At 40.7% G+C, this 22,332-nt stretch overlaps 1 protein-coding gene across 1 annotated transcript in view; it reads right to left on the bottom strand.

Annotated features, from left to right (window-relative positions):
* The window catches only part of LOC141055732 (WD repeat-containing protein 64-like), a 113,019-nt gene that overhangs the window by 8,921 nt on the left and 81,766 nt on the right, over positions 1 to 22,332 (bottom strand). Inside the window, exons 16-19 of the mRNA XM_073552421.1 lie at positions 19,472 to 19,502; positions 16,819 to 16,924; positions 9,905 to 9,966; positions 4,384 to 4,493 (exon numbers count right to left, since the gene is read on the bottom strand). Of these exons, the coding sequence (XP_073408522.1) occupies positions 4,384 to 4,493; positions 9,905 to 9,966; positions 16,819 to 16,924; positions 19,472 to 19,502 (309 nt within the window). The remainder of the gene's footprint in view (positions 1 to 4,383; positions 4,494 to 9,904; positions 9,967 to 16,818; positions 16,925 to 19,471; positions 19,503 to 22,332) is intronic.

Below are 22,332 nucleotides of genomic sequence, written 5' to 3'. Positions count from 1 at the left end.
CTGTGCCCACTCCGGTCCCTCGAGCCGCCCCTCTTGGTTCCAGCTGTTGCGGTGTCTGACCCCCGCGGGCCTGCCCCTAACAATCCCTGTATAGGGGTCGGTTCCACCTGGTGCGCTCGCCCCGGGGGCCTCAGTTCCACGACCCAGAGGGTCCACTCTCGGACGCTGCCAAATCCCTGAAGCGTCACACCGCTGGGATGAGAACTACGGTGGAAAGGCATAGACTAGGCTCTGATTCCATGGGATCATAAAGGCCTGAGGGTTCCCTCTGGAATCTAGGGAGCAAAAACACTTTTCCAGTGTTCAAGAGCCATGTAGTTTGAAATGCATATGGATTGATTCTTGTTATACACACCACCCATCTTTATTGCTTTGTTGTCTGAGATGCCCATTTTTTCATTACTGTCAATTTTAAAGGATTTCCAATTTATAATTAAGACTGTGAATTTTAAATTTTTCCTGTGTGTTGAGCTGTTTCCAACTCTATTTTCCTCAATCAACTTCAGCACTGTGCAGCAGCAAGGATGCTGTGCTCCTCTTGGATTGGAACAGCATCTCAGGGGTGAGCTGAATTTTTTTTTTTTTATTATTTATAGCAAAAACAATCTACCTTCTTGATATTGGTATTGGCAAACAGATCTATGACTGGGAGGCCCCACATTTCTACAATCTGTTTGAAAACAGACTTGTTGAGAGCCCACTCCCCCTGTCTTAATTGAGTGCAGCTCAGAAAATCTGCCTTTTGATTCTTTTCCCCCCGAATAAGTAGTACCAAGAGGGATAGGAGATTGTTGTCTGCCAAGCTGAGCATTTGGGATGTTATGTCCATTAGGGCCTGTGACCTGGTTCTCCCTTGATGGTTTAGATAGGCCACTGCTACCTGATAGTCCGAAAATGCTCGCACATGATGACCCCGCAGTGTATCCAGAAATTCTGACAGGGCATAACTTACTGCCAGTAGTTCTTTTGGTTTGAGGATACCTCGAGTTCCTGGTCTCTCCAAATCCCCTGAGTAACCCTGTCACCCTGGTGAGCCCCCCATCCAGTGGGGTTTGTATCGGTGGTAACTGCCCGGGACACCTTTGTCATCCAAGGGACCCCTTTGGACAGATTGCTGATATCTCCTCACCAATTTAGGGAATGAATAGGGGTTAAAGACAGTCACGTGTCTCTCTAAGTGACCTTTTAAAGAGGCCTGGTTCTTTAGGATGTTACAATGTAGGCCTCTGGTGTGTAGCTGTGCCAACTGAACTGCTGGCAGACAAGCAGTAAGGGAAACCAGCAGTGGCATGGCCTTCCTCAAAAGAGAAAATGGAAAATGGTCTTAAGAGCGCAGGAAAGAGACTCAGACAAGAGATGGGTTTAAACCACAACGCATTTCGACGGAGGATCCGTCTTCATCGGGTGGAAGCTTCCACCTGATGAAGACGGATCTTCCGTCGAAAAGCGTTGTTGTTTAAACCCATCTCTTGTCTGAGTCTCTTTCCTGCGCTCCTAAGACCATTTTCCACTTTCTCATTGCTCCTATCCTCCATTGGAGGTTTTCGGCTGGAGCTGCGGTGGAGACCTGACATCCTTGTCTGCCCCTGGGTTGCTTCCTAAGCGCTCCTTTATGACCGCTTATCACTGACTCTTATGGCCTTCCTCAAAGTCCTGAATGGGCTCTGTGAGACTTTTGGTCTAAAATCTTCCCCTTTTTCTGTTCTGGGAGATGGCACTCCTGCTTCCAAGAGTCTAGTAGTAATCTTAGAAACTCTTGCACCATCCTTTCTTGAGTCTTGACTTCATTAGGTTTAGGAGCCAACCCAGGTCTATTAGAGTATTCATTACTCTGCTTAGCTGTTCTCTGCAAAGTTGAGCCGAGTCGCCTATTACCAGGAAGTCATCCAAATAAGGGACTATCAAAATGTCCTGTTCTCTCAGGTGTGCCATTGCCTCCACCACTAACTTGGTAAATTCTTGATGGGCTATTGATAACCCAAAGGGAAGAGCTTGGTACTGGAAATACTTTATCTCTCCCTTTATGGAGACCGCTACTCTGAGGAAACTCTGGGAGTCCTTGTGTATAGAGACATGGTCATGGTAGTATGCGTCGCTCAGATCCAGAACCATCATGAAAGAATTGGCAAACAGTATTTTGACGGTTGACTTTATTGACTCCATCTTGAATTTCTGAATTTTTACATAAGCATTCAGCCCCCTCAGGTTTATGATTGTCCTGTAAGACCAATCTGGTTTGTTTACCAGGAATAACGGGGAGTAGAACCCTTCCCCTCTTTCTCGAGGGGGAACTTCCCGGAGAATGGCCTTATTTACAAGGTCCAAAATCTCGCACTTTAGTGCCTCTTGTTCCTCCAGAGAGGACCATAGGGGAGTCACGACAAACTTCTGGGGAGGGAGAGAGTGAAAGTCTATCCTAAGACCTGTCCTGGCAAGGTTTAGTATCCAGAGGCTGTTTGAGATCTTTTCTCAGGCTGGAAGGAAATAGGATAGTCTACCCCCCACCTGGGAAGGACCGTCACTTGGTGGTCTTCCTAACCCGAGAGGAGTTTCCGAAGAGGAACCCCTTGTCTTTCCTCTTCCCCTCAAGCCATCTACTCTGCTCCCTAGGGGGCCTCCTACGGAAGAATTTTCTGCTCTTAAAGGACCATTTGAACAAGGGGTTGACCAGGTTAGGCAACCCTTTTTTCTTGTCTCCTGCCTTCTGAAGGAAGTCATCTATGTTTTACCAACATAGCAGCATTGGCATTAACATTGACAACATTGGCAGCATTGACATTGGGGGAAAAACTGTCTGCTTTCTCTGTCTCCCCAAGCGATGTGAGAAAAGAGTTTAGTAAACTAGTCATTGGCAAAGCAGCTGGGCCTGATGGCCTCAGTCCACGTGCCCTCATAGCATGCGCAAACCAACTGTGTACTGTCTTCCAACTCCTGTTTAACAGGAGCCTACACTTACAGAGAGTACCAATGCTGTGGAAGACCACCTACCTGGTGCCAGTTCCCAAGATCACTTTTCCGACTTCCCTACATGACTATCGTCCAGTGGCCTTAACATCTCATGCTATAAAGTCGTTGGAGAGAAAAGTACTTGCCTACTTGTGCCCGAGGGTGAGGGCCTACACTGACCCCCTACAATTTGCGTACCAGCAGAGATTGGGGGTGGATGATGCGGTAGTGTCTCTGCTACATACAGTACATTCATTCTTGGACAATGAGGGAACTGCAGTGCGCGCCATGTTCTTTGACTTCAACAAATGTTTTCAATACCTTACAGATGCCCTAACTATGAAATAAGTTGACAGATATGGAGGTAGATGAGGGGATGGTGAACTGGATAAGCGACTACCTGACGGACAGGCCGCAGTTTGTAAGGATGGGGGAGATGGTATCTGGCAGTGTACGGAGCAGTGTTGAAGCCCCTCAGGGTACAGTGCTGTCGCCCTTCCTCTTCACATTGTATACAGCTGACTGTAAGTATAAATCAGATCTCTGTCACCTCCAAAAATTCTCACATGACTCAGTGATTGTAGGGGGCATTGTGAGGGACCAGGGGTAGGAGGAATAAAGAAGGGTGGTTTCTGACTTTTTGGATTGGTGCCAGACTAACTGTCTAGAACTAAATGTGAAGAAAACCAAGGAGATGGTGGTGAGTTATAGAAGCAAAAAGGATGAATACTTACCGATCATTATTGCTGTTCAGGAAGTGGAGATGGTTGAGAGCTACAAATATTTGGGGGTCCACCTTGACAGCAAACTCGATTGGAGGTGTCATATGGAGAAGGTTTACAAGAAGGGAATGAGCAGTCTCAACTTTCTACGGAAGCTCAGGTCGCTCAATGTGTGCAGTAAAATGCTCGAAATGTTTTACCAGTCCATTGTGGCAAGCGCCATCTTTTTTGCTATCATTTGCTTGGGCAGTAGTGTGCGAGTAGCTGACGCTAATAAGCTCCACAAACTTATCAAGAAGGCAAGCGTGGCTGTTGGCCTCCATCTTGACTCTTTTGAGGAGGTAGTGGAAGATAGGATTCAGAAGAAGTGTAGGGCTATAATGCAAAATAATACACACCCACTATACGAGCTGTTCTTGAAGCAGAAGAGCACATTCAGCAGCCATCTAATCCTACTTAGGTGCACGAAGGAGAAATTCAGGAAATCGTTTGTGCCTACTGCTGTGGGGATTTCCTTATTTTAGGTTGTCATTTTGATTTGAAAAGAGAAAACACAGTTGTTTGACAATAAATGGCTTCACCCAACTACTAACCATGAGTGGAGAAAAAGTTTTGGTGTTATCATTCAAATTTTCTGAAAAAAGGCCAATAAAGCAAAAATTCTGCCGGGGTATGTAAACTTTTGAGCACAATTGTATTAATAAAACTCAGCTACCTAATAGATCCATCAACAGACGCAGATATCACAATACTTGTGCTGTCTTCATAATACAGGCTGGTTATTTTCAGAGTATGGGCCTTCCAGCAAAGCTGCTGCTTTAATGGCTGTAGGAAAAGATATTATTTAGGTAGAAATTGCATATATAAACTGTCTGGCTTTAACTGTGCAAATCTTTTACATAAAGAGTAAAATGAGAAAAAAATGCAGCTTGAATTGCTCATTCATTCAAAAAGTAGCAATCTGATTATGAGTTGCACTGAGCCACGCATGCCCATTTGGATGAAAAAAATTGTGGAATTGGCAGTTATCATTTGTATCAAAAAACGAGTGTGAATCACTTAACAATGCATCAGATTTTCTATTCTTTCTTTTTTATTAATAAAAACATTACCAAAGAATATTTTTATCTATCATTTCCGATAATCGTTATATAGTACCATCGATGCAATGTGTACAGATACTGTAGCTTTTTGAATGATGTGCAAATTTTCGTTTTAATGTCAAAACTATTGCAAATTGTCTCAATGCCCTTCCACATTATAGACATGTCGAAAATTGAAGTGTTAAATAAAATATCAGAACTCCAATATTACAGAATCTCTAACTTCTTCAGTATCCCCCATATAAAACACAAGACCCTAAAACTTCATAATCTCCACTATGTCTACAGCAGTGCATTTAGCATAAGATATGTATTTTTTAGCATTAACCTGGTGGCAGTGGGGTACGACGCGACCACTATGGAGTCTGTGAGTCTGAGGCTTGGTGCCAGTAACCACCTGGTATCGCATTTTCATCTGTATCGGCATCCTGGATGCCAATACTGTTGAAGGCAATGATGGAGGAGGGAGCATCAGGTGATTTTCCAACCTCCATCATTCTCCATCTGCATCTCATGTCTAAGCACAGCGGGCACGTTGACGTCACTACAATGTGCCTGTTGTGCCGAGACATGCTGAGGAGAACAGAGCAGCAAGGGACCAGGCAGAGGCAAGTATTTTATTTATTTATTTTTCAGATCAATGAATACTTGTGGAACCCATTATAATATATGGAAAGTTATGTGGGACCATGATATTATGTGGAAGGCCATATGGGGCCATTATATCATATTGAAGGCTATATGGGGTCATTATATTATATAGTAGGCAATATAAGGCCATTATATTATATGGAAGGCTATGTGGGGGCTATTGTACTGTTTGGAAGGCTATATACAGGCCATTATACTGTTTGCAGGGCTATGTGGGGATCATTATACTGTTGGCTGTGCTATGTGGGGGGCCATTATATTGTTTGCAGCGCTATGTAAGGCCATTATACTGCCTGCAGGGCTATGTGGGGGCCTTAATACTGTTTACAGTGCTATGTGGGAGGCCGTTATACTGCTTGCAGGGCTTTGTGGGGGCTGTTATACTGTTTGCAGGGCTATGGGATCGCCATTTTACTGTTTCAGGGCAATGTGAAGGCTATTATACTGTTTGCAGGGCTATGTGGGGGCCATTATACTTTGTAAGGCTATGGGGGGCCATTATAGTCTTTTGTAGAGCTATATGGGGGGTAAAATACTGTTTGCACAGCTATGTGGGGCCCCTATACTGTTTGCGAGGCCATGGGGGGCCATTATAGTCTTTTGCAGGGATATGTGGGGGAAACCAAGGGAATACTCCATATAATGGACAAGAGAAAATACCGGACAAATTAATATTTAAATAAAATGCCTTTATTTAATCAGAATTAGCAAAATGGTAATACCATACCAAAGCAAGTGCCTGTATTTGGAAATATATATAAAGTTAAAATTACATAAGAAGAAATCTAAATAAAAATATAAATATATATATATATATATATATATAAAAATTAATTTTAATTTTATATTGATTTCCTCTTATTTTGATTTACTCTTATGTAATTTTAACTTTATATACAGTAGGTTCAGAAAGTATTCAGACCCCTTTCATTTTTTCACTCTTTGTTTCATTGCAGCCATTTGGTAAATGCAAAAAAAGTTCATTTTTTCTCATTAATGTACACTCTGCACCCCATCTTGAGTGAAAAAACAGAAATGTTGAAATTTTTCAAATTTATTAAAACAGAAAAACTGAAATATCACATGGTCATAAGTATTCAGACTCTTTGCTCAGACACTCATATTTAAGTCACATGCTGTCCATTTCCTTGTGGTCCTCTTTGAGATGATTCTATTCCTTCATTGAAGTCCAGCTGTGTTTAATTAAACTGATAGGACTTGATTTGTAAAGGCACACACCTGTCTATATAAGACCTCACAGCTCACAGTGCATGTCAGACCAAATGAGAATCATGAGGTCAAAGGAACTGGCCAAGGAGCTCAGAGACAGAATTGTGGCAAGGCACACATCTGGCCAAGGTTACGAAAGAATTTCTGCAGTACTCAAGATTCCTAAGAGCACAGTGGCTTCCATAATCCTTAAGTGGAAGAAGTTAGGGACCACCAGAAGTCTTTCTAGACCTGCCCGTCCATCCAAACTGAGCAATCATAGAAGAGCGTTGGTGAGAGAGGTAAAGAAGAACCCCAAGATCACTGTGGCTGAGCTCCACAGATGCAGTAGGGAGATGGGAGAAAGTCCCACAAAGTCAACTATCACTGTAACTCTCCACCAGCCAGGATTTTTATGGCAGAGTGGCCCAACGGAAGCCTCTCCTCAGTGCAAGATATATGAAAGCCTGCATAGAGTTTGCTAAAAAAACACATGAAGAACTCCCAGACTATGAGAAATAAGATTCTCTGGTCTGATGAGACAATGAAAGACCTTTTTGATGATAATTCTAAGTGGTATGTGTGGAGAGAACCAGTCACTACTCATCACCTACCCAATACAATCCCAACAGTGAAACATGGTGGTGTTTTTCAGCTGCAGGGACAGGATGACTGGTTGCAATTGAAGGAAACATGAATGCAACCAAGTACAGACATATCTTGGATAAAAAGCTCTTCCAGAGTGCTCTGGACCTCAGACTTGGCTGAAGGTTCACCTTCCAACAAGACAATGACCATAAGCACACAGCTAAAATAACAAAGGAGTGGCTTCAGAACAACTCTGTGACCATTCTTGATTGGTCCAGCCAGAGCCCTGACCTAAACCCAATTGAGCACCTCTCGAGAGACCTGAAAATGGCTGTCCACCAACGTTCGCCATCCAACTTGACAGAACTGGAGAGGATCTGCAAGGAAGAATGGCAGAGGATCCCCAAATCCAGATGCGAAAAACTTGTTGCATCATTCCCAAGAAGACTCATGGCTGTACTAGCTCAAAAGGTTGCTTCTACTCAACACTGAGCAAAGGATCAGAATACTTATAACCATGTGATATTTCAGTTTTTCTTTTTTAATAAATTTGCAAAAATTTATACATGTCTGTTTTTTTCAGGCAAGATGGGTTGCAGAGTGCACATTAATGAGAAAAAAAATTAACTTTTTGAATTTACCAAATGGCTGCAATGAAACAAAGAGTGAAACATTTAAAGGGATCTGAATACTTTCCTTACACACTGTATATTTCCAAATATGGGCACTTGCTTTGGTATGGTATTACCGTTTTGCCAATTCTGATTAAATGTAGGCATTTTATTGAGGCTATGTGCCCACATAGCGTTTAAATCCGGACACTGAAAACCGGACTCCTTCCCAGAAATCGCGCGTTTTTTTCGTGCGATTTTACCGCAATTATGTTTGTGATTTTGTCGCGATTTTCACATGGGATATTCAAGCACTTTCCAAGCGATTTGAAGCATCGCTTGGAAAGTGATTGACAGGTTGGTCACACTCGTCAAACATAGTGTTTGACAAGTGTGACCAGGTTTTTACTATTGAGGCCGCCTATGCGGCATCAATAGTTAAAGAAAGAATGTAAAAAATAATTAAAAAATAAAAAATCGGGGTATATTTATTTGCTGGGAACGCTGAGGCCCGGGATGGCAGCGCGGGACGTCGGAAGGTAAATATACCCTGATTTTTTATTTTTTATTCTTTTTTTAACAGGGGTATGGTACCCAGGGCCTGGAGGACAGTCTCCTCTCCTCCACACCGTGGGTACCAACCGCACATGAGACGCTTAACTTCGCGCATGGTGGGCATAGCCACATGCGGGAAGTAAGCGATTCTCATGCATTCCTACGGGTGCGGAATCGCGGCAATTCTTTGCGATTCTGCACAAAAGAATGAGCATGCTGCGATTTTTTCCGCGATGCGATTCCGCCGTGGAAAAAAGCGCAGTATTAGCACAGCGTGTGCGGGATGCCATAGGAATGCATGTGGTGCGTTCTGTACAAGATTTTTAAGCGTTTTCGCACCGAAAATCACGGCAAAAACGCTTAAAAATCGCATCGTGGGCACACAGCCTTAAATAGTAATTTGTCCGGTATTTTCTCTTGTCCATTATTCGGGGTATTCCCTTGCTTTCCTTTCTACTGTGTGGCTTCCACACCTCCTCACAAAGCACCAGTGATATTAATTATTGGGATACGTGTGAATTATATTGATACTGTACTATTGAATTTCTGTTGTTTTGCTGGATTTGAAATTTAGAGCTACGTGGGGGGTGTTATACTGTTTGCAAGGCTATGTGGGGGTTGTTATATTGTTTGCGAGGCTATGGGGGGCCAGTATAGTCTTTTGAAGGGCTATGTGGGCATGTTATACTGTTTGCAGGGCTATGTGGGGGCCATTATACTGTTTGCAAGGCTATGGGGGGCCATTATAATGTTTGTTGGCCATTTCCTTATATGACTTAGGGTTCCGTTACACTAAACGACGCACCAGTGATCCCGACAACGATACGACCTGGTCAGGATCGCTGGTGCGTCACTACATGATCGCTGGTGAGCTCTCAGGCTGACTCACCAACGATCAGGACCAGCAAGGTGCTGGTATCCAAGGTAAATAGCGGGTAACTATGCGCGCGTGTCTCTTAGTTACCGACTGTTTACCCTGGATACCAACGTGCTCGTGCTGAGAGCTGGTATCCAAGGTAAACAGTGGGTAACTAAGCGCGCATGGCAGTTAGTTACCCGCTGTTTACCTTGGATACCAGCTCTCAGCGTGAGCAAGCTGGTATCCAGGGTACACAGCGGGTAACTAAGGGACACGCGCACTTAGCTACCCAATATTTACCTTGGATACCAGCTCCCAGCGTCTGCTTACAGCGCTGAGAGCTCGCTGATTGTTGGTCTCCCACTGCCACACGCAGCGATGCATGCTGGCCAGCGGGAGACCAATGATCAAAAAATGGCCTAGGACATTCCTGCACGATCAGCGATACCCGGCGGGGGGTCCGGTTGCTGATGCGTGCCACACACAGTGAGATCGCTGGCGAGATCGGTGACGCATCACAAAATCGGTGACGCATCAGCGATCTCGTTAGCGATTTAGCTTAGTGTGAAGTACCCCTTTATTTGAACATTCATTTGCAGGCAGACCTTCCCAAGCAGAATAAATGTACCAGTAAATTACAATACAAGATTGCTGTCTTACCTCAGATCGTTGTTGATGGTACTCTTCACAGTTGAGGAACCTCCATATTATAATGTAGCCCTCTATTTATAAAAGGAATAAATGGAGAACGTGCAATCAGAAACATAATATAAATTACATTCTAAAAAATTGCTAAACATTGTATCTATGCTTATTGAAAGTACCAATAACTCCAGATTAATGTTATAGTGAATTGTTTATTTAACAAATCTATACATTTTCCACTATCATAACTGCACTATAATGAATACAGGTAGCGATGCAATCAAAATTATTCAACCCCTCATTGCAAATAAGTTTTATTAGCAAAATTTACAAGCTTACTGTGGTTTTCAATAAACCAATTAAGCAATAAGAATTTGACCCATTCAACACAAAATGCCACTTTTAATAATTACTGCAGTCTCAGAATTATTTTTACCCCGGTCATGACAAGGGTCTTTACTACTTATGACCTGCTACAAACATAATACATAACCAAACACCAGCTTCTGGCAGCATTCCTGAGGAATGTTAACCTTCTCCTCTTTCACAATAAACTAAGCATTCAGTTTCTTAATTGTCTTGGGTGTCAAGAGAATGGTTCAAAAAGTTAAAAGAAGATATTATGACAATGCACAATCAAGGAAAAGGATACATAAAGAGATAAAGTCATAAATTAAACAGTAATGGAAAACTGGCTACAAGAAGAGGAAGCTATCATTGGCTGCCACCAGATTCCTTAGGAGGCAGGTGGTCAAAAACATTTGTTGTAAAAATTGGTGGCAGCAGAGATTGACATTTACTTAAAAAGAACAGTTCACACCAAATGAAAAGGCCCATATCTCTGGAACAATATGGTGGATTTAAAAAGCAATAAATAAAAATGGGAATACATAAGATGGCAGCAGAAATAAAATAAGAGAAAAAATTTGCCACTTTTGACCTTCTGACAGGTCCTCCTTAAAAAGTAGTTTGACAGAGAAAATAGAAAAATATTGTGTGCGCTAAAACCAAACTTTTTTTTTTACAAACTTTTGAAATTTCGTCTCAATTTAACCCCTTCATAACATCTGCCGTACATGTATTTGTGGTCCTCCAAACTGCCATACATGTCAATAGCGAGAGCGTTAGCAATCAACCGTATAGTGGGAGGGAGCTCCCTCTCTTCTCCAATCGGTGCAACGCAAATGCAATCGAGTTGTGCCAATGGTCTCCATGCAGACCCCATGGCCGAAAGATGGTCATGGTCTCACCCAGGTATGGTGTAGGTTACTGCATTGAGCAAGAACTGACAAGCCTCCAGCCTGTGTTTGATTGACAACTCTAATGCCCTGAAATGGAAAAGCACTGCAGAGTATTATATCAGCGGTCAGACGAGGGAAAGATGAGGTCCCATATTGGGACAAAGTATTTAACTTTTTTTAAAAAAAAGTTTGTATTAATGCTAAAAAAAATAAAACTGAAAGATTTAAAAAAGAACAATGTTTTGCAAATGAAAATGCAGTTTTTCACAAAAAATGAAGGAAAAATGTACAGATATTTGATAACGTTGCATCCACAACAAAACAATCTATAAAACTGTCATATTATTTAATCTGTTTTGGTGAACACCATAATGAAAAAATCACACCACCAGGGGGTGTACTGCGCTCCATAGTGAGTGACAGAGCGGAGTCATGCCTCATCAGAGCTTGCGTGAGGGCCCCAGAGAGTCAGTGAGCGCGCAGAGTGTCGGGCGCTCAGCTAAGCAGCGTGCAGTGCTCGCACTGAGAAGCGGGTGCCTGGTGCCGGATCCTGCTGTGTGTTCCCCATCTTTCACAGGCGTGCAGCGGAGCACGCATAGGACAGAGACCTCTGCAGCATTCCTTCCCCACACTTTGGCTGCACAGATTAATGGACTAGGGGCTCAGCGGGTAAAACTGGAGACTGCCCGTTGCCGCCAGAAGCTGGTTCGTGCGTGGGCGTATGACGCCTGAATACACTGTGTCGGCTATTGCTGGGACAACAACGCCCACCAGATTACACGCGGTTGAGGAACATTGGAGTCACGATAAGTTCATAATAAGTCTGTTGACTTGAATTACAATTTCCTTTGTTAACCCCCTGTTGTCTCCCTGCGAGGAGTTTTCCTTATTGTTATAATTAAATTGCATTATTGTTAATCCTTGCTCTGCATTCCCTGCGTTACTGCATCCTGGGCCCTGCTTACAGACACACAAAACATAGAGTAGAAGTGATTAAAAAAATCACACAAAAAAAATGGTAGCAATTAAAATGTCATCTTGTCCCGCAAAAAGCAAGCCCTTATATAGATCTGTCGACAGAAAAATTAAAAAGTTAGAAAGTATAACGACAGAAAAACAAATTATTGTTTGTAAAAACTTGATTTTAGTGTTCAAAAACTGGAAAACATAAAAACCCATGTAAATCTGATATCACTGTGATCGATGACCTGAAGAATAATGTTCCCCGATCACTTTTACTGCACGGTGAATGGTAAGAAAAAACTGAAAAAAAGAACGCTTATGAATTTCTGTTTTTTGTTCACTCTGTCTCCCAAAAATTGAAAAAAAAAAGTGATCAAAAAATGTTATGTAGTCCAATATTATATAAATAAAAATGTCAACTAATCCTGCAAAAAAACAAGCCCCCCACAGCTTGCTCAGCGGAAATATAAAAAAGTTATAGCTCTTAGAATATGGCAATGAAATAACAAATATTTTTTGAAACAGTGTTGTAGCATGCAAAAATAGCAAACTATAAAAATAATAAATAACCCTGGTGTTCCAGTAATTAATTGTACTAACCCAAAGAATAAAGTCGTCTTATGTTTACTGCACGGTGAACAGTGTAAAAAAATTAATTTTATTTGTTCATTCTGTTTCTCAAAAATTGGAATAAAAATCTAAAAATTTTATGTGCTCTCAAATGGCACCAATAAAAACTTCATCTCATCCCACAAAAAAACAAGCTCCTACTCAGATCTGTCATCTCTCAATGGAAAAATAGAGGTTGTCCATGTTCCCAGTAGTTCAGAGGCACTGGAAAAAAGTGACAACTCCCAAAAAACAATCCGGTAAAATCCAAGCTTGGAAAGGCAAATGGCTGCCTCTTCTGAGCCCCACAGAATGCCCAACCCACAATTATCATCAACATGTCCTTAAGGGGCTTCTCTGGATCTAACCATTGATCTATCCACTGTATAGTTGTCATGATCCAGGCGTGGATCTGACAGATTAAATGGACAAAGTGAACTTTTTTCCTTTGGCAAGGTGTCAAAGTGACGTGATTGCCCCCGGTGGCCATTAGAATTACTACACGTGGTGTTGCCCGGTGGTGGTTAGTGGTATCGCACGATAGTTTAGGTTTAATATGCACGTAATTAGTATTCAGGTGTGACGCTCTATAAAAGAGTGTCAGGTGGGTTCTATCACTGCTGGTGATATTGTGTCATTTTGAAAGCAAGCCTGGGTGAAGATGGAGCTGAACATGAGTCCTGCGTGGCCCAGCCAGAGGGGACAAGTGGCAGCTATGTGGTCTGCAAGAAGGGCTGGCATGGCATGGTGGAGTCGCAGTTTATTGTCACAGGAGGTGCTTGCATGGCTTGGTGGAGTGGCGACTATGAAGAGAGTCACACTCAGTATGCGGGACTATGTTGTTGAAGAGCTGGACTCAAGCATGCTTGACTTCTTGGCAGAGGCTGACTCATCTTTGGGACTCTGTTACTGGACTGCTGCAATTGGTGATGGACTCTGCTCCAAGGTTGCACTATGGTGAAGGATCCTGTTATGGTGATGGATCCGGGTGTAGGAGAAGATGCACACAGGTGGTGGGCTCTGTTGCTAGGAGCGTACGCAACAGAGCAAAGCTAAGTGGTGTTTCCCTTGTATTGTCGTCTTTCCTCATGTGTGTTTAGTGCAATGGTGGGATTAGTTTCCACACCGACCAATTCCCTAGTGAGGGTTTAGGGTCAGGGCGAGCAAGGGTTTTAAGGTACGCGTGCGGCGCCCGGTGCGGAACCGGCATAGGGAACGTTAGGAGTGCAGGGACACTGGCTCAGGGGAGTTCAGGAGATCTCCACTTCCCTATTCCCTATCGCAGGGCCCACCATTGTTAATGTTACCCAGGTCCCCCTTATTATTTAAATTCGCCCCACTGGAGGCGCTGTATCCTGGGTCACGTGTGTTATGGGTTTGCCTTGCGGTAACTGCTGCGTCCAGACACACGTGGCCGTGACAATAGTTCTTCAATCAATATCCTTGAGATCGTTGAGGGTTCAACACCACCACACCCATCTATCAGCTGAAAACTGCTCCATCAGCGTCCAGACGTGATGTACGGGCGGAATACAGTAGGGCCTCACACTGCTCAGTAGATGTGTTCTAAGATATATCTCCCATTGAGGTGAATGTACTGCAGTATTCAGGCAGGGGCTATCAAGCAATCTATGGGGTTGCTGTATACAGACTGCACATTGCTTCGGCTAGGTGCACACTGCATCGTGCACCAAGCCTACACGTCTGGAAACTTTTATACTGTAACATCATCATGGCCGACCATTCACCAGACGAACTCTAAAAGTGTGTTCTTTCAGTCTCCATTTGGCCGGGATACACTTATGCAACTCTATAGTAAAGCACAGCACATTGCACTTTCCAATAGAGGGGGACACTGAAAAGAGATGTGTATTATATGATATGCGTCTTTTTAACCCCCTCATGACCTTGGGATTTTCCGTTTTTGCACGTTCATTTTTTGCTCTCCTTCTTCCCAGAGCCATAACATTTTCATTTTTCAATCAATATGGCCATGTGAGGGCTTGTTTTTTGCAAGACGAGTTGTACTTTTTAACAACACCATTGATTTTACTATATAGGGTACTGGAAAATAGGAGAAAAATCCAAGTGCAGTGATATTGCAAAAAAAAAGTGCAATTCCACAATTATTTTTTAAATTACTGTAAGTGGTGAAAAAAATCCAAAGTTTGCCAAAAAAAAAGGCCATATTCCGTCACCCATAGCGTATACAATTTTCAAGACTTGGGGCTGGGTGACGGCTTATTTTTTGTGCGCCAAGCTGATGTTTTTATTGATACCATTTTGGGGTACATATAATGTTTTGATTGCATGTTATTGCATTTTATTGCAATATTGCGGCGACCAAAAAACAACAATTCTGGAAATTTAATTTTTTTTCTCGTTACACAGTTTACCGGTCAGATTAATTGTTTTTATATTTTGATCGGGTGTTTCTAAACAGAGTGATACCAAATATGTGTATTTATTTTTTATTGCTTTATTTTGAATGGGGCAAAAGTGGAGTGATTGATCTTTTATATGAAGTATTTTTTTAATTTTAGACTAATTTTAAAAACCTTTTTTTTCTACTTGCTTCAATAGTCCCCTTAGGAGACCTGAAGCTACGATCTTCTGATTGCTTGTTCTATACGTAGCAGGGCTGAATCCCTGCTATGTGTAGTAGAATTGCTCAATTGCTATTAGCACCTGACAAAGGCCAGTGTTCATAGTAGATCTGCAGTGACAAGCGGGGGGGGGTCTTCTGCAGATCCCCGGTTGTAATGCCAGCCCATCGGCACCCGGCGATTTTGATCTTGTGTCAGGGGTGGCAATGGTCAGTGTTTGTGTGAGTTAAATGCCACTGTCATAGATTGACAGCGGCATTTAAGTTGTTAACACCGGCAGGTGGATCACAATTCCACCCGTCGCTGTCAGGGGCACATGGCAGTCTAGATATTGAAAAAGGGTGCCAACCTCCGCTAGCAGGCAGGGTCAGAACAGGGACAGGTAGACCATGAGCCCTGGCCTGCAGCATATATCATACGATAATTTTTCCTTCCCCTGCCTTTTTTGGACTTGTGTTGTATCCTTATCATTGAATACTCTTGTCCTGTTAATAGTTTTTCCACATTTCACATTAGGGTTATTCAAGGAGTAGAAGGGACAGCCGACGGTGAGTGGGGGCGCTTTTGCGCAGGTTTAGGGTGCCAACCTCCGCTGTTAGGTAGAGTGCACACAGTTTTTAGAGTAGGGTCAGGCACCTCCTGTTGGCCTTCTCTTTATAGTTTTTTTCTACTAATTTGGTGATGGTTTGTTGTGCACCAGTTTTCTTTAATTGTTTTAAAAAATCGAATTAAAAGTTATTTTTTAATATATTTGTAATATTTGGGGTCTTTTTCTGTGATTTTGCCAAATACTTGATCTCCATAAATAATAGTTTTTTGCTGTGATCAGCTGAACAGAGACAGGCCAGAATCCCTCTCTGAGAAGAGTCTTCACAGGACATGTGCAGACAACCGAAAGTATCAGTGGTAGCTATGGACAATAGCTGTTTTGTTTGACCAAGCTGAGGTTAGGTCAGCAGTGTACGAGTAGCCAGGGTCTGTTTTGTTTAGTTAGCGCCTGAACAAGGCTAGAGATTTATGTTTATGATTTTGATTTGGTGCTGTGCAAACTGAGGAAAGCAATAAAAACTGCACAAGTTTCAACCAAAAACATATTGCCTGTGTGAACACGACCTAATGCCTAAAACCTACCAGAGTGAGTGAACCCCTACAGTAGGAAAGGAGAAGAAAGACCACTTTGATTAGTGAAGTAATATCACGTAGTTGTGTTGTTTTTTGGGTAACTTAAATATACTTTTTACAAATTAGAATCTATGTGCTATTGTTTTCATTCAGCCGTGTAACGTGTTCCACACATATGTTGATCATAAATAGGTCTAGGATCGCCACAAACCTAGTCAAGGTCATTTTATAAATGCTATCATGCTACAGTTTTATACTGTTATCATTCCATAACAAGTTGCATATTGAAAGCTCAGTTCTGGGATTGAACTATGAAGTCTAGATGCAGACATATATGTAACCTTTTGAAATATACATGGTAACTTATAAAACTATAATATGCACTTACCCTTGTTACCAGCTACTATAATATTACTGGATTTATTTGTACAGAGTACTGTCAGCGATATAGGAGGCTGCTTTGTATAAGGTAGCTCTTTGCTTATCAGTTCTCCCTGCAAGAATAACTACTATCTGTTAGTCAACTTAAACATGCAAAAAAGATGATAGATAGACAGCATGATTGATGGGCTGCAACCTATCTATCTATCTATCTATCTATCTATCTATCTATCCATCTCATATCTATCTATCTATCCATCTCATATCTATCTATCTCATATCTATCTATCTATGTATCTATCTATCTATTTCATATCTATCTATCTATCTATCTATCCATCTCATATCTATCTATCTCATATCTATCTATCTATGTATCTATCTATCTATTTCATATCTATCTATCTATCCATCTCATATCTATCTATCTCATATCTATCTATCTATGTATCTATCTATCTATCTATTTCATATCTATCTATCTATCTATATATCTATCTATCTCATATCAATCTATCTCATATCTATCTATCTATCTCATATCTATCTATCTATCTCATATCTATCTATCTCATATCTATCTATCTACCTATCCATCTCATATCTATCTATCTCATATCTATCTATCTATCTATCTATCTATCTATCTATCTATCTATCCCATATCTATCTATCTCATATCTATCTATCTCATATCTATCTATCTCATATCTATCTATCTATCTCATATCTATCTATCTATCTATATATCTATCTATCTCATATCTATCTATCTCATATCTATCTATCTATCTCATATCTATCTATCTATCCCATATCTATCTATCTCATATCTATCTATCTCATATCTATCTATCTACCTATCCATCTCATATCTATCTATCTCATATCTATCTATCTATCTATCTATCTATCCCATATCTATCTATCTCATATCTATCTATCTCATATCTATCTATCTACCTATCCATCTCATATCTATCTATCTCATATCTATCTATCTATCTATCTCTCATATCTATCTATCTATCTATCTACCTATCCATCTCATATCTATCTACCTATCCATCTCATATCTATCTATCTCATATCTATCTATCTATCTATCTATCTATCTATCTATCTCTCATATCTATCTATCTATCTATCTATCTATCTATCTACCTATCCATCTCATATCTATCTATCTATTCATCCCATATCTATCTATCTATCTATCTATCCATCTATCTATTCCATATCTATCTATCTATCCATCTCATATCTATCTATCTATTCATCCCATATCTATCTATCTATCTATCTATCCCATATCTATCTATCTCATATCTATCTATCTCATATCTATCTATCTACCTATCCATCTCATATCTATCTATCTCATATCTATCTATCTATCTATCTATCTCTCATATCTATCTATCTATCTATCTATCTACCTATCCATCTCATATCTATCTATCTACCTATCCATCTCATATCTATCTATCTCATATCTATCTATCTATCTATCTCTCATATCTATCTATCTATCTATCTACCTATTCATCTCATATCTATCTATCTATCTATTCATCCCATATCTATCTATCTATCCATCTATCTATTCCATATCTATCTACCTATCCATCTCATATCTATCTATCTATTCATCCCATATCTATCTATTCCATATCTATCTCTCTATCTATCTATTTATCTCTCTATTCCATATCTATCTACCTATCCATCTCATATCTATCTATCTATCTATCTATTCATCCCATATCTATCTATCTATCTATCTATCCATCTATCTATTCCATATCTATCTACCTATCCATCTCATATCTATCTATCTATCTAAAACTTGTAAGCATAGCAGCACTTGTAGTTCAGGTATTTAAAATGAAAAGACGTTTTAATCAGCTGATGTGTGCAAAGGCAAAGTTTAAGCTCAATAGAGCTTTGTCAAAGGCTCTTTGGACTCGAAACGTTGCCATGGCACACATCGGCTGATTAAAACGTCTTTCAATTTTAAATGTAATGTCCTCCAACCCATGCCACGTATAGACCGTGCAGAGGTGGAAGAGTTCATGTTTTGTTGATTAGTGTAAACCAAGATATTCATTTAATATTTACCAGGTATGTTGGTGAGATCAATTGTAACACAACTATAGAATAAGATACTATTACCTTAGTATTCCACAAACAGAGGTGTCCATTCTCATGACCCGAGACTATGAGTGAAGTCTCAAACTTGCTATTCAGTGAGTGAGAATTGTCACCATGTGGCTGCTCAACATGTTCTGCTAATAAGTGATTACAATTTAGTGGATACAATATTTATTGCTAAGTGGTTAGATACAACTCATCACATGCAAATACTCTAGAAATGTTATAGATTTATTATATATACAGTATATATTAAATTAAAGAAAGCTTTGCCTGGAAATGACCAAAGAAACCTTAGCGCATTAACGGTAACAAGTCAAGAGACAAGATTCCGATTTGTCGTTTGCAAGTAATTTACGGTAGCACCATAGTGCAGAGAATATACAGATGAAATATAAAACAGAATTAAGAAAAATAAAAAAGAAATCAAAAAGTCAGAAATTGTTGCATTTTATAATTCCAAGCTCATAGCCAGCAACTATTAATGAAAGAAAATGTTTACTGACCCCGTGGTGTTTCTGAGTTCTTCTCATCCTTCTAAAAGAAAATAAGAAGTATGGGTTATAGTTTAGCACAATAGTAGTAACCACAGAAAGCAACAATCTGTGCTATATATTACCACCATACAATAATGCAGTAAAATAAGGAAACTTATAAGTTAGTGTCTGTAGTAAAGGAATATTTTAACTCCTTCACGCCATTTTCCATTTTATTGTTTTTGTTTTTCGTCCTGCCAAGAACAATAACTTTTTTATTTTTCTGTCAATATCACTGTATGAGGGCTTTTTTTTTCAGGACGAGTCTTACTTTTGAAACACATCATTTATTCTACAATATATTTTTTTTATTATTATTTACCATGTTCATTATATGGTAAACCTGTCCTGGCAATATTATTCTCCAGGTCAGTACAAGTACGCAGATACTAAAAATGTATAGTTTTTCAAGTGGTGAAACAAAATGTGGAAATTTGTATGAAAAAAAATGTAGCTTTTGTCCCCATATTCCATTTCTCATGTTTCGGGATTTGGGACTGTGTGAGGGCTCATTGTTTGCGCCCTGAGCCTACATTTTTAATGACAACATTGGGGATAGATATAATGTCCTGATCACCTCTTATTGCATTTTGTTGCAGTGTTGTGGGGACCAAAAAACGTAATTCTGACGTTTTGATTTTTTTTATTTCATTACTCCGTTTTCAGATTGGATTAATTTATTTTATATTTTCATAGATCGGACATTTCTCTACGCAGTGAGGCCAAATATATTTTTTAATTGTTTTATTTTTAATGGGGCAATAAGGGGGTGATTAGTACTTCTGTGTTTTGGATTTTTTTTGTATATTTTTTAAACCTTTTTTCTTTCCACTTTATACTGTCCCCTTAGAGGACGTAATGCTGCGATTGTCAACACTGCAATGTTCTCTTGAATGCCAACCACGAACTGGCTTTCCCAGGAGGATCGTAATGACAGACACCAGGGTCTTCAGCAGCTCCTCGGATGTAATGGCAACTCATCGGTGCACCCCGCGATCACATCACGGGAGTGCCACTGGGAGCATGGAATGACGCACGCCCCTGTCGGGGCGTATTAAATTCCACTATCAGAGATTGACAGTGAATCCGTCATTATGAGTGGGAATGTTGCTGGCTCGAGCATGCATCAAAGTCAGAGAGCCGACTTATGTGGTACAGGTTCGACATATGTTGGTAAGGCAAAAGTTATTGGAGACATTTTTTTATCTGATCTCTCAGCGCAAAAGCCCTTAGGTGACAATAGAACATTTCATCATAAATTATTTACCGTACTATTTAGCTAAAATAATAATTAATACCATATTTACCAAGAAACTAATTATGTATACATGCGCTACATGGGCAAAAGTATTGGGATACAAACACATTATACCTACAGGAGCACTTATCGTGAACCTGTCACTAGATTCATGCTGCCCAAACCACAGACAGTAAGAATCAGAGCCAGGCTGTGCAATTGCAGCCATGTATTTCTGTCTCTGAAATGCTGTAGTGTTTTACAGATACGAGATTGCTAGGGAAATGGAAGGAATCTGCACCTGGTGGAAGAAAGACTCTTATGCAAGGTTGTCCTGAGGAAGGAGTCAGTGTGACTCTGAATTGCGTTGACAATAAACCATCAGACTATATCCAAGTGTAGATGTTATTCTTCCAGCTAGCGCAGATTGCTTCCATTTCCTTGGCAATCTCATTTCTGATATTTCTATGGAAGCTGCAGCATCTGGTTGGTCAGTGGTTGTGTCAGACACAACCTTGTAAGGTGAGCACATCTTGCTCATACTTGTTTTTGGCTATATTTGGATAAGACCCTATTGTGTTCTTGTTTTTTATCTAGTGTTTTAGAAAAAACAGTTTGAAAAACCGTCTGGGAGCTATAGGGAGAGACCTGACAAGTCCGGCGCATCCCCCAGTTGCCCTTTCACTGCCCCACTCAAGATGATTGAGAGACCTCTCGCATGTATGTACGTATGGAGAGAACTAGCAATCAGTTGGCGTGGGGCAGAGAAAAGCTAGACAGGGTCACAAAAGACCTTTCGAAGAATGTTTTCTCTGAAGTGCATCAGATAGAGACATACCTGGCTGCAGTCGCGCAGACAAACTGTGATGAATCTAGTGACAAGTTCCTTTTAAGACATCTCATTCTATAACCATCATTAATAAGGATTTGTTCCCCCTTTTTTAGTTAGCCATGTGGGAACATTTTGGAGTGTATATGTGGAAGTTTTATCCATTCATCCAGAAGAGCATTTGCGAGGTCAGACACTGATGTTCGATATGCCAATCTCCATTCTACTTCATGTCAAAATGTTCGATGAGGTTAGGACTATGCATGGGCCATTCAAGTTTTTACACCCCAAACATACCCAACCATGCCTTTATGGACTTTGCTTTGTGAACTAGTGCCCTGTTATGCTGGAACTGAAAAAGCCCTTCCTCTCTGTTCTCACAAAGCTAGAAGCATACACTTGCCAATATGTCTTGGTATGCTGAAGAATTAAGCTTTCCTTTCATAAAAACTAAGGTTATAAAGCCTGATAAAGAAATATTCCATAAACCCTTCTACACCAAACTTTACAGTTGGCACAATGAAGTCAGGCAGGTAACAAATTCTTGGCATTCACCAAACCCAGACTTGTCCATCAGACTGACAGATAGAGGCACAAATTGTCTCTCCAGTTTTCCACTCCTCCAGAGTCCAGTGATGGTGGGCTTTATACCACCCATCCGACATTTGGCATTGTGCTTAGTGATGTGAGGTTTGCATGCAGGTTCTTGGCCACAGACAATTTTTGTGATGCTGCTTATGCCAGAAGGTGCTGGAGCTCATTTGC

The sequence above is a fragment of the Dendrobates tinctorius genome, unplaced genomic scaffold (genome assembly GCF_039654945.1).
Source record: "Dendrobates tinctorius isolate UK_male_01 unplaced genomic scaffold, ASM3965494v1 ptg000191l, whole genome shotgun sequence".
In the NCBI taxonomy this organism is placed as follows: Eukaryota; Metazoa; Chordata; class Amphibia; order Anura; family Dendrobatidae; genus Dendrobates; species Dendrobates tinctorius.
Note: the sequence above shows the minus strand (reverse complement) of the source record. Positions and strands in the feature narration are given on the sequence as shown.